General features: G+C 39.8%; 4 protein-coding genes across 6 annotated transcripts; 2 read left to right on the top strand and 2 right to left on the bottom strand.

Annotated features, from left to right (window-relative positions):
* The first annotated feature begins 1,881 nt into the window (after positions 1-1,881).
* On the top strand, positions 1,882-4,202 carry LOC108808665 (uncharacterized). 3 transcript variants are annotated; one of them, XM_056989892.1, is made up of 3 exons: positions 1,882-2,038; positions 2,432-3,840; positions 3,940-4,202. In XM_056989892.1, exons 2-3 carry the CDS (start codon positions 2,452-2,454, stop codon positions 3,967-3,969), a joined length of 1,419 nt encoding a protein of 472 aa, XP_056845872.1. In that variant the 5' UTR covers positions 1,882-2,038; positions 2,432-2,451; the 3' UTR covers positions 3,970-4,202. The 3 variants fall into 3 exon arrangements, with proteins under 3 accessions (XP_056845872.1, XP_056845873.1, XP_056845871.1); XM_056989893.1 differs by having other exon boundaries at positions 1,936-2,031; XM_056989891.1 differs by lacking the exon at positions 1,882-2,038 and having other exon boundaries at positions 2,059-3,840.
* Positions 4,203-5,061: 859 nt separating this feature from the next.
* Positions 5,062-7,748, bottom strand: LOC108813306 (aspartate aminotransferase, mitochondrial). The gene is made up of 9 exons (XM_018585832.2): positions 7,465-7,748; positions 7,186-7,271; positions 6,725-6,931; positions 6,529-6,634; positions 6,158-6,435; positions 5,865-6,024; positions 5,631-5,726; positions 5,467-5,561; positions 5,062-5,383 (listed from the first exon to the last, which is right to left on the bottom strand). Exons 1-9 carry the CDS (start codon positions 7,651-7,653, stop codon positions 5,311-5,313), a joined length of 1,290 nt encoding a protein of 429 aa, XP_018441334.2. The 5' UTR covers positions 7,654-7,748; the 3' UTR covers positions 5,062-5,310.
* Positions 7,749-8,197: 449 nt separating this feature from the next.
* On the top strand, positions 8,198-8,926 carry LOC108808668 (conglutin beta 1). The gene has a single exon (XM_018580782.2). It carries the CDS (start codon positions 8,198-8,200, stop codon positions 8,924-8,926), a length of 729 nt encoding a protein of 242 aa, XP_018436284.2.
* Positions 8,927-9,139: 213 nt separating this feature from the next.
* On the bottom strand, positions 9,140-11,810 carry LOC108812338 (ATP-dependent zinc metalloprotease FTSH 2, chloroplastic). Its single transcript, XM_018584578.2, has 4 exons — positions 11,673-11,810; positions 10,073-11,568; positions 9,760-10,000; positions 9,140-9,676 (listed from the first exon to the last, which is right to left on the bottom strand). Exons 2-4 carry the CDS (start codon positions 11,566-11,568, stop codon positions 9,326-9,328), a joined length of 2,088 nt encoding a protein of 695 aa, XP_018440080.1. The 5' UTR covers positions 11,673-11,810; the 3' UTR covers positions 9,140-9,325.
* Between the last annotated feature and the right edge of the window lie 411 nt (positions 11,811-12,221).

Below are 12,221 nucleotides of genomic sequence, written 5' to 3'. Positions count from 1 at the left end.
TGGATTTTATGATTTTAGACAAATTAAAACTAAAATGATATGATATCCAAACTCAGTCCAAAAATAGTATATAAGATGTGATATAAATTAGAACTAAAAATCGAAATACCTGATCCAAATTCCAACGGGTATCGAACGCCCATGCATGCGCTGGACCATCGTTATTCTGTTTATTATGTACTATAGTTTCAGACAATCAGATTACATGCAATGATTCTTGCTTTAGTGGTTGTGTTGTCCTAAAAAAATGCTTATGGAGTATCACTTTGGCCGGTACTTGTGATCAGACTGCTTGTGATACTCACCTGATATTCTCAACTTTTTATAACTAACTATTCGAATCTAATATCTTGAAACTCAGATATAAAACGTATAAAAACAGTTATAGTTCGAAAGCATATTTACTAGTAATTTAATATTCAGATATACGAATAGGCAAGGATTACGAAACAAATTGCTTGCAATAAATTGACCACAAGACCAGTTACGTCGGTCGTACATTCGATGACTACCTAAATGTGTGTGTGTTTTTAATTTATTCGAGCAACTTCCGTCACGGATTCCGCACGTCAATAAATACCAAATACAAATGAGAAGTAACCGACGATGACCACCCCTCACATGATTTAATGACGAAAGAATGGAGATCTGATGACTATATCAATAAGAGTCAATATAATTAAAAAAAATAAAAATCAAGTTCATAAAATACAATAGAAATAGTCCTTTTCTTAATAGAGTTTTTGATAAAATGAAATTCATTATTGAAAGAGTACATGACTAGATTAGATCTTGACTAGCTACCACAGAAAATGTAAGAGGTGGATAAATTGTGTTTGTCAGGAACTTGGAACTTTGAACTCACAATAATAAATACAAACAATTTTCTGAAATCAATAATGCTAAGTAACGTATCATTAGTTGGAAAAAAAGAGTAACGTATCATATGAGAATGATATATCTACACTCCCCAAAGTCCCAATGTTAGCAAACAAAAAGGTTCCTTTCTTGTTTTGGTGACTAGTGTGTATATATTTATAAATAATTTTCTGACAACCTAGCAGCTGCCATATTCCCTATTTTGTTCACCACTAAATATTCTCCCCTTCGTTATTAAATAAATCATTGCATTTTTGTTATTTGTTTTTTTTTATCTTTCTCTTTTAAGTTTTTCTTTTTTTGTAATCATGTTAAAAAAAATTCTTGTAAGGTGGATCTGTTCCCTGAACTCATTCACACGCTTGTTATATGAAAGTTGGATTTATCGACACTCTTCTTTTTTCCTTCTGGATACGTGTTTACACTATGCAACAAAAAAAAGACAGTTGTACCTTTTTATATAAAATAGATTTCTACTATTAAACTTTAGAAATTTGAAAAGATCAAAATCTGAAGAAATGCACAGGTTATTGTTGCCAAATACCTTACCAGTAATCTAGGAGTTATCAATTATCATCATTTTAACATATGCTTTTTACCTCTACATATTTTACTCAACATAATTTGCTTCTTTAAAAAAAATACACCTTACCCTAAAGAGATTAGCATATACTTATCGTCTCATCTTGTATCATAGAAAGCTAAAGAACATGTGGTAGTTATTCACTTTTATTCATTGTTTTCCTCAACCATTCATAATTAAATCTGGAAAATCTCTGAAATGTCGAATTAATCATTAGTTAGAGTAATTAATCGACCCGAATAGTTAAATCATTGAACATATAGCATGCATACCTACCCAAATCCCCCCTATTATATGAAGCACATGACAGAGACACAAAGGAAATATAACTTAGTGTGAACAAAAAAAAACCTACTTTAAAGTAATAAACTTATAGATTATGAATTTTTTTTTTTTAAATGACGCGGACTAAAGTGAAAGAAGAATATGACAGAGCTCGTATATATAAATATTCCTTTCTTTTTCACCACGTCGCTTCATTATTATTATCATCCTCTCTCCCAAAATCAATCATCTTCTCTAGTAACCTCTCCTTCTCTCTGTCTCTTCAATCCCGCGTTTTCTCACTGGTATGAGGTATCTCCCTCCTCCCTCTTTCTCTGTCTCTCCCTCTATGTTTCCATATCGATGTGTATATTCTTTTCTCTGTCTCGTCTTCTTCTTCTTCTTCTTCTTCTCTTACTCTGTTTCTTCAAAAAAAAAAGAAACTCAATCTTCAGCTTAGTTATCCGCGTATGTGTGCATCTCTGTTTTTCTTATTAACGGCATATTTTGATTGGAAAAGAAAGAAAAAAAAATGATTTTCGGATTCATTATTGATGGGCTCACCCGTATACGTTTTGTGGGGTAAATATTAAAGCCTCAAAAGATAAATCTTGATAAACTTTCAAGAAGTCAGAGAAGAAAGCTTATGCATCATCATCATCATTATCTAGTTTCTTGGTATAACGATGAACATGGTTATTGCAGAAACAGCTGATCTCTGTTTAATGGTGAGCTTGACGATGGAAGAGAAGCAGTTAGATTTCAACCGCCCGCTTCTATCAGTTAGACGTCCCACACAAGCTTCAGAGTCCGAGAGCAAACCAAGATCTTCTTCTGATCCACTAACCAACAAGATCCCTCCTCCTTCTTCTGCTTCTCCACCGGTTTACAAGTCTGATATCAAGTCAGGTCCCGTAAGGAACCCAGGAACCGTCCCTTTCCAATGGGAGCACAAACCGGGAAAACCGAAAGACGAAACCAAACCGGATTCATCGCAAAGCTTCGTCGAGCCGCCACGTTATGTGCCAAAGCTTCCTCCTGGGAGGAGAGTTAGACAACGAGAAGAAGCATCATCAGTGAGGAAACGTGAAACTAGAGTGGAGGAGGATGATGCAAAGAGTTGTTGTGATGCTGCAGCCGATACGCTTTCTAGGTCTGAGTCGTTTTTCTACAACTGTAGTAATGTGAGTGGTGATGGTGGGACGCTAGTAGAGCCGTTTGGAGCCTTGTCTAGTGATAGACAGACACAGGATCTAATGATGGGGAGGTTCTTGCCTGCGGCTAAGGCCTTGACTTCAGAGACACCTCTTTCTAGGAAACCTCCCAAGCCAGAGGAACCGGTTAAGGAGAAACAGAACAAAGCTGGGGATCAGATGATTTGCTTGAGAAGCTCTTTTGGAGTGAGCGGTGTTTCTGTTCGCCGTATGCGTTCTAAGTATCAAGATTCTAATGGATCAGTTGCACAGGAGGGTGGGTCATCATTAGCAGTTGAAAGCTCTTGCACTTCACGCACTAGAGTCAGCAGAAACTTTGGTCAGCTCTTGGCTAGTGATGATAATACATGGAAACCTTCTTCTGATGCTCCTGTGGTTGCAGAGAAAACTCTGTATGTGGATACTGTGCATTCACTAGACAAGAAGGTACAAGAAGACACCAAGGAGCTTTCTTCACTAGATGCTGTTGTTCCTGTTAAAGAAGAAGTTCAGAACTTGATTGGACCCGGTGAAGAAGCCACCGAGCAAAGTGTCACTGGAGATGAGGCTCTCACTGGATTCTCAAGTCTTGATCAAGCCAATGTGGTAGTGGAGATTGCAAAGGAGAAGATTGATCTTGAAGCCAAGTTGGAGAGAAAGTACACAGCGATGAATCACGAAAGTTCTAGGCTTCACCAACGTTCAAGTTATCATATTGTGCCACCACCACCGTTACCAAAAGCTCCTTCAGATTCTTGGTTGAAGCGTACGTTGCCAACAATCCCAACAAAGAACAACTCATTCACATGGTTACAGTCTCTTGGAGCTGATAGTAATAAGATTAATCAAGCAAGTCCTAAGTGGGAAACTATGGTCAAAACCTCCAATAATACACAGCAAGGGTTTGTGTGCTTCTCCAAGGTAAAACTAGTGTGTCTTAATTTTCAAATTCAAACGTATTTTGTTGTTTTTTTAGCAAATTGATTAGCTTACTTGTTGAACACGTTTTTGGTCTTTCAGGAAACACTCAACCCTATACCAGAGGCGTAGCATGATCTGTATGTTTTACGCACACCAAATTACTTGTAAATTTCAACAATAAAAGATGGGATGAGCCAATAAAGTTTGGGGATTTTTAGTTTTAAATCATGAAATAAAAGGTTCCTAAAAAGCTATGGATATAAATGTCTCATTTCATTTGTTGGGGTTGTACAGCTAACAGAGAATTTATGGCAATAATACTCCATAATTCCACGTGACACTATTTCTTTTGCCCTTCTGTATATGTTATCTACTACTAGCTAGTAATAGACCTTTTTTTGTTTTTTTGTAATTATGTTTCTGAAATGTAGAGCAGTAGAAAGGAAACCTAAAAACTGCAGAACTGAATTGAATACATTACCTTAATGGTTACTAGCTAGCGCAATTATTGAAATAAGTTTTGGTGTGAGAAATTCAAAGTTGATCTTTTTTATAATGTCATGGAAGGTCGAATATGTTTCAAGTGTAGTAAGAAGATTATTAATTAAAAAAAAGATTATTAAAGAAAAGAGAGGTTTCTTCATCAGCTAGGTAGACATGAAAGAAACTACTGCTTTAAGAGATGGTTTGGTGATGATCTTCATGATTCTTCTATCTTTAACGCTTGTATCCATGGCGGTTTTTACTTGCTCCAAAAAGAAGAAAGATCCCGGTTGCATTGGTGGCTGCGGTGGCTGCGCTTGTGGCGATGGAGGCGGTTGTGGCGGTTGTGGTGGTGGTGGTGGTGGAGGAGGAGGTTGCTAATCTTCTTACACAGATGAGATATCTCTTGCTCATTAGTTAGTTCCCTTGGTTTGAACTACTAATCCGAACGTATCTAGGCGTACGTAATAAGCACAATATGTGCATTATCGTTTTATCATAGAAAGCTATTACCAATGGCAATATCTATTTGATGCAGTATCGGATTCTATTATCAGTATTATCGTTTGTATTGCACTAATCATATTATAATTTCCTTTAAACGTCGTATTCATGTTCTACTATAAAAGCAAAATAAAAAAGTTAGTTGAAAATTAGATTTCCAAACCAGTAATCGAGGAGTTGTCATTCTTAAAAAGCTATGAAGAAGTTGTTCCGAAACAAGAAAAAAAAAAAAAGAGCAAATGGAGAAGAAAACATATATTACCCTAAAGAAATCGATTCAACATTACTTCCACGATTGCAAGCATAATTCTCTGTTTTATTGCACAGCTAAGAACAAAAATGCGATGAGAAGTTTACTGTTTGTGGGTAAACTTTCAGTTCCCACGAAAACAATTGAGGAAAAAGCTTCCCGTGTCTTATTGACTCGTCGACAAGAAGAGAAAAAATCAATGTTTGGCTGGAGATGAGTAAATAAAAATGACTTTAAGATGACTTGGTGACTTCATGTATAGCATTCGCAAGATATCCCACATTTCCTGTTGTAACACCAGCCATACTGCAACCAAACACCAGCCTCAATGATTTGCTAACAATTGAAAGTGTATTAAAGATTAAGAAGTAGAGAATTGAAGTTAGTACCTGATACGGCCATTACGGGTCATATAGATGTGATATTCGCTTGTTAAGCGGTCAACCTGTTCTGGTGTTAGCCCACTGTAGCAGAACATTCCAATCTGTTTGCCCGTGGTTACGTTAGTATGATAAAAAGAAATGTTCATAAATAAACATTAGAGTAAAATTACCTGCTTGGTAACGTGCTCCCATGATAGAGGCGATCCTAACTTCTCAAGGCTTTCTCTCAAAGTAGTTCTCATGCCAATTATCCGATCAGCCATGATCTATTTAATCACATTCTAATTCTTTAGTTGAATAATCCAACACAAAAGAAGTGAACATGGGGAAAATAACGTGTTTCACAAGATAAGATTCTCCATTTTTTTAGTTACTAACAAAATGGTGATAACTGGCAACGTTACCTTAACTTCCTTTAGCCACAGACTCTTTAACTCTGGGTCTCCGAGAATGGTTGAGACTATCTGAGCTCCATGTAAAGGTGGGTTGCTGTACATTGGTCTAGCTAGTTGCTGCAACTGACTTTTCACAGTCACGGCTTGCTTTTCATTTTCACAGAGCACGCTGAAGTAGTAAGACAAAGTAGTAATGTTTATGTTCTGTTTCTTACCTTTTATTTTCACAAAATGAACATGTATGTATGGGGTAGTATGCTTAATGATGTGTTGTTGGGAGTATCTAAAATGAATAATTATACCTGAGACAACCGACTCTCTGGCCGTAGAGTCCCATGTTTTTGGCATAGGACTGAGAGATTCCAATATGGTGACCATCCTCGAGAAAGATCCTGATGGACTTGGCATCCCTCGCTGGATCACCACTAGCGAAACCTTGATAGGCCATATCGAAGAATGCAAAATGATTTTTGGCCTTGAATAGCTGTGAGATCTCTCTCCATTGTTCCTCTGTAGGGTCGACTCCAGTAGGATTATGAGCACAAGCATGGAGAAGGAAGAAGGAGCCTTCCGGAGCATTCTATGAGGAAAAAAAGGCTCAAGAGAATTAGATTTGCTATCATCAACAAGAATAAGATATAGGAAGTAGAAGTCTTGCTAAATGCTAACTAACCTTCACATCATCCATCAATCCTTTGAAATCTAAACCCTTGGTTTCTGGATGATAGTAATGGTAAGTCTTTTGAGGGACTTGTGCATCTCTCCAGATGTTGTGGTGGCTGAGTCACAGACAGAAGAGAGACAACATAAGCTATTTAGTTTTAGCATTGTAGATGGGTCAGATTAAAAATGTATTGAAACTCACTCACTTGGACCAGGTAGGGACAGGAATGTAGATCTGTGAACCGGGGCAGAAACGTTTCTGGAAGTCAGCAAACAGTCGGCAAGCTCCGGTTCCGGAGAGAGACTGAACTGCAGCGATTCTTTTGTCTTTGACAAATTCAGAGTTGTCCCCATAGGCAAGTTTCAATGTCTCCTCCACCATTTTCACACTCCCTCCCATAGGAAGGTACTCCCTATAATCGATAAACACAAAAGATATTAGTTCAGATGAGAATCTGATGCATACAGATTAAGCGTCACATAACTGAGCTAAGGACACATATTCTTTTGTTTAGCTACACAATTCATAATCTATACCAACTACACAAACTTGAGTTTTTTTTTTTTTGTTGCAACAAATGAACAGAAACTCTTTTTTGAATAATATGTAAAATAATGAACAGAACAGGAACTTTTGAAACCAAGAAAAAAAAGGAATCAATCTTACATGAAGGAGGTCCCAGCAATCCTTCGCTCAGCTTCTCTGACACAATCCAAGACAACAGGCTTCCCATTATCATCACGATATGCTCCCTATAATGACAATAAGTAATACAAGATAGGTTCATCAACAAAAAGTAAAAGCCAGCATGCAATCTATTATACGTCATCTCCTAAGACTTTCAGCTCGAAATGAGAGATTCTCAAAAACATTCTCCGGAGAAGTTACTTATAGATCAAAGGAAAAACAATGATCTGTAATAGGCAGGTAGAGAGAGAGACTGACCACACCAACGTTAACTTTGTCGGGACTAGGATCAGCGAGAAAAGCCTCGGTAACTCCGAGGATTGGATCTTTGGGAGCTGGCTCCACGTTCTTCCACCATGAAGACGACATACTTCTCAAACCGGAGATCGGACTACTATTCATCATCATCGTTCGCCGGGAAGCTAAGTTGCGGATTCTCATCGCCATAACGCTCTTCTTTTTTTTTTTCTTTAGCTCAATCGCACAGGGGAGAGAATGGTTGGATGATTTTATAACGGGGGAGCTTTAATGGAGAAGTTGTGACACGACACGTTCGAAGTGGGACAGATGAGGACAAAGGAGAGTCGCATGTTGGCCTTGGACTGTGTGTGGGATAAGATTATACTATCATAGATTGTACAAACTACAAAATTAAATAACACATTTAAATACTTTTTTAAGGATTTATCTGTCTTCGTGTGTCAGATTCTTTTACCTTTTCAGTCTTCCAACACCTGAATTCCGAATTTTACGGTACCGAATTTGACAAATATAACATCTTTTACATTTAATTTTGAAATCTAAGTATGTAACATGTTATGATAACGTAGAATATCGGATTATTTGTCATAAACTGTAAAATATGAGTTAACTAAATAACTATATCATTGGTCACCTTTTACGGGCCAATAGGCCTCTAGGATCGAAAGGGCCCACAACGTTGGATCTTTTTCCTTCCTTCAATTATGTATTTGGACGAAGGAAGAAAGATATGTGGATGGAGGAGACCAGTGACGTCAAACGGAAGATGACTCCTTCGATTCCAGCTAACTACGTAACCATCCTTCAGCTCCGGGAGCGATGGATCAAAGAGAAGCAGCGAAAGGAACAAGAAGAAAAAGACGAAGAGAGACGACGTAATCAACACGCCGAAGAACAGCAAACGATAGATGAAGATCCGAAGAAACCGCGGGAGGATCTCGATGAGATGCGTTTGAATCAAAGCGATCAGAAGAAGCATCGGGGCGGGAACAGTAAGAAAGACGAATCTACTGGCGGCGGAGAAGCAAGGCGGGGTGAGGAAGAGGAGGAGGAAACGGCGGCGATCGGGAGCGAGAGAGGTGAAGACGATGGATTACAGGAGAAGAAGAGGGGGCGTAGGAAACGATATGATAGGAAGAAGAAGGAGAGAGCAAATCAAGACGTGGAAGAGTGTGGATCAATCAAGACGCCTGAGTGCACAGTGAAGGAGGAGAACAATACTCCGGTGAAAGATCAGCAGCTTCGAGTTTATAAGAAGAAAGAAGAAAAAGCTATGGGAAACAAAAGTGTTGAGAAAGCTGTGACGGTGGCCTTTGAAACACAATTTAAGCATCTTTCTATTCAAAGAGGCCAAGAAACCAAACATCTCAAGGCACTAACGAGAAAGAATGATTCGCCTCTTGGACGTGTTGGAATGCCGATAGAGACAGCTGCAATGGTGTGGGTGAAGAAAGGGTAAAACGAGAGAGCTGGTGATGGTTATGGAAGTGGCGTGAAGCTATTTACGTGCTTAAGGTTTGATAACATGAACAATGATGTTCCTCTGGTTTAAAATTTGATGCTTTTTATGGTTTGATTACTGAGAGAATATGTAAATAAGTTTACAGAACATGATCGCTTGGTGCAAAGCTTTGAGAACACCTTTTAATCTATAGTTGCAAATCTGGATAAGTAATGTGCAAACATTCAATCCTATAGAAGGTTGTTCAAGCTTGGAACACAGCTTTGGTGAATATACCAATTCCACTTATAACATTTACTTGTGTTACACAGTATTGGGACATCACCACATATTTCTAGAGCTCAAGTTTTGACAGTACAAATGTACAGAAAAATCAGAAGTATACAGATTCATTACCTAGACAGCAGCCGGCGTTGGTGTTGATGTTGGGATTGAGGCAGGAACTCGGTTTTCCGGCGGGATCTCAGTGAACTCGGAAAGAATTGCTCGGAACTCGTCGCCTCCGATAGTTTCTTTCTCCAGAAGCACTTCAACTATCTTATCCATGGCTTCACGGTTGTTCCTTATGTGGCTTAGAGCTATCTCGTATGCACTGTCCGATAGTTTCTTCACCGCAGTGTCAATGTCCTCTGCAAGCTTCTCGGACATGGAGTTTCTCGCCATCATCCTCATGATCACATCGCTTTGCGCCGATGAATCCATCAACGACCATGGTCCAATTTCAGACATTCCAAATGTTGTTACCATCTGCAGAGAGTAAATAACCAATAGTCTCATTTATGTACGAGTATGAACAATGTGAAGCTGAAAGTGTTTTAAGCTAGAGCTACCTGCTTAGCCAAACCGGTGATCTGTTGCAAGTCACCAACCGCGCCAGTAGTAACCTCAGGCTCACCGAAGATGATTTCTTCAGCGGCTCTACCACCGAGTCCACCAACTATTCTTGCAAAGAGTTGTTGCTTGGAGATGAGGGTAGGGTCATCTGATGGAATGAACCAAGTCAGACCTCTCGCTTGTCCTCTCGGTACCAACGTTACCTTTTGCACAGCGTCATGTCCTGGAGTCAATGTTCTGCAAAAGAGCCAAGAGTCTAAGTTTCATAGTTCTGCAAAGACATGCTTCTTATCTGATTCTCAAACTTACCCACACACGGCATGACCAACTTCATGGTAAGCAACCAAGCTTTTGCTCTTGCTATCAGTCATCACAGTTCCTTCCATGCCAGCAACGATTCTGTCAATGGAATCATCAATCTCTTTCGATGATATCGCAGTCTTTGCACGTCGTCCAGCCAATATGGCAGCCTCATTCAAGAGGTTAGCAAGATCTGCTCCGCTAAATCCAGGTGTTCTCATTGCTATCACTTCAAGCGAGACGTCATTTTCAAACTTCTTATTACCAGCATGAACCTTGAGAATATCTGTTCTCCCCTTGATGTCTGGAACGTCAACACTTACCTGCCGGTCAAACCGTCCTGGCCTCAACAAAGCAGAGTCAAGAATGTCTGCTCTATTGGTTGCAGCAACAACGATGATACCAGTGTTACCTTCAAACCCATCCATCTCAGTTAGCAGCTGGTTCAAAGTCTGTTCTCTCTCATCATTCCCTCCACCGATTCCTGTCCCTCTTTGCCTACCAACAGCATCGATCTCATCAACAAAGACAATGCAAGGAGCGTTCTCCTTGGCCTTCTTGAAAAGATCACGGACCCTCGAGGCACCAACACCGACAAACATCTCAACAAACTCAGACCCGGAGATGGAGAAGAACGGCACACCAGCTTCACCGGCGATAGCTTTCGCCAGCAGCGTCTTCCCAGTACCAGGAGGACCGATAAGCAGAACACCTTTAGGGATCCGAGCACCAACCGCAGTGAACCTCTCAGGCTTCTTCAGAAACTCCACCACCTCCATGAAGTCCTGCTTCGCTTCATCAACTCCAGCGACATCATCGAACGTCACACCAGTGTTCGGCTCCATCTGGAACTTAGCTTTGGACTGACCGAACTGAAGCGGGCCACCAGGACCACCAGGACCGCCCATTCCTCCAGGGGAGCCTCTGGAGAGAAGAAACAAGCCACCGATCAAGAGCAAAGGGAAAGCGAGATTCCCAATCAAGTTGAACAACACAGAGCCTTGGTCTTCCTGAGCATTATGCGCAGCAAAGTCAATGTTCTTAGCCCTCAGCTTCTGGAGAAGCTCTTGGCTTAGCCCCGGAAGCTGAACGCGAACACGCTGTACACGGTTACCTAACTCAGGAGCAACAGCTTCCACGATAGCTATCGTCCCGTTCTCGTACAGATCCACTTTACTCACCCTGTCCTTGTCCAAATACTCAAGGAACCTAGAGTAGGACATCCTCGAAGACGAAGAAGCATCCTCTTGTTGTTCATCTGCGGCGTTTGCTTTGCCGCTTCCGAGCAAACCGATTCCTGCGTTTCCTAACAAGACTTTGAGAAAGTCTCTTCTTCGTTCGTGTTTATTCACATCCAGAGAAGCCTTCACGACATTAACCTTTGATGTTCTGGTGCCTGAAGAGGAAAGACCAACCTGTCTGCGTGGGAAGTGTTTGATTAGCTTATGTTTGGTTGTGTGTAGTGACAATCCGTTTCCGACAAGACAGGTAGATGAAGCTGCCATCTGTAATGAAATCGAACAAAAAGTAATTAGATGATAGCAAACGAGTGAAGGATTACGAACAAAACCTAGTAAGATTCATGCATAAAAGAAAGAAGAAGAAGAACCTGTTTCGATTGCAGATGAGAGTGGACAAGGAGAGGGGAGATGAGTGAAGGAAGGGGTTGGGGATATTTTTTTTTTAAGGTAACAGATGTGGTTCGTGAAGAAAGAGCTAACGTGTTCTTCGTTTAATGGTCAGTTAACTGAACCGGATCTAACCAACACTGAATGGATAATCTAGACCAAAATTTTAATTTAATTGGTTTATCGACTATCAGTGGGACCCGTCTGCCTCTTATTTTCTACGTGAATTTGATTAGTACGGTTTAAGCTGGTTTAATATGATTTGATTATCAAGTGTGTGTGTTTTTTCTCGTTTGTTTCCAGACTCGTCCATGGTCATCTTTGCTCTGTGTTTATTTAATTTTTTTTTTTTGCTAAACTTTAAATATCATAGATGATGATGAAAAGATTTACAAAGAAGTCTTAGGTTCGAGCCATCTTGACAAAAAAAAATGAAAAAACAAGATGGATCATGGCAAACGAATTAGAGACAATGCACTAACTCGTCCATGGTCATCTTTGCTCTGTGTTTATTTACGGCACTGCCTCTC

Source organism: Raphanus sativus, chromosome 6 (assembly GCF_000801105.2).
Source record: "Raphanus sativus cultivar WK10039 chromosome 6, ASM80110v3, whole genome shotgun sequence".
NCBI classification, from domain to species: domain Eukaryota; kingdom Viridiplantae; phylum Streptophyta; class Magnoliopsida; order Brassicales; family Brassicaceae; genus Raphanus; species Raphanus sativus.
This window is presented reverse-complemented; position numbering and strand designations above follow the sequence as displayed.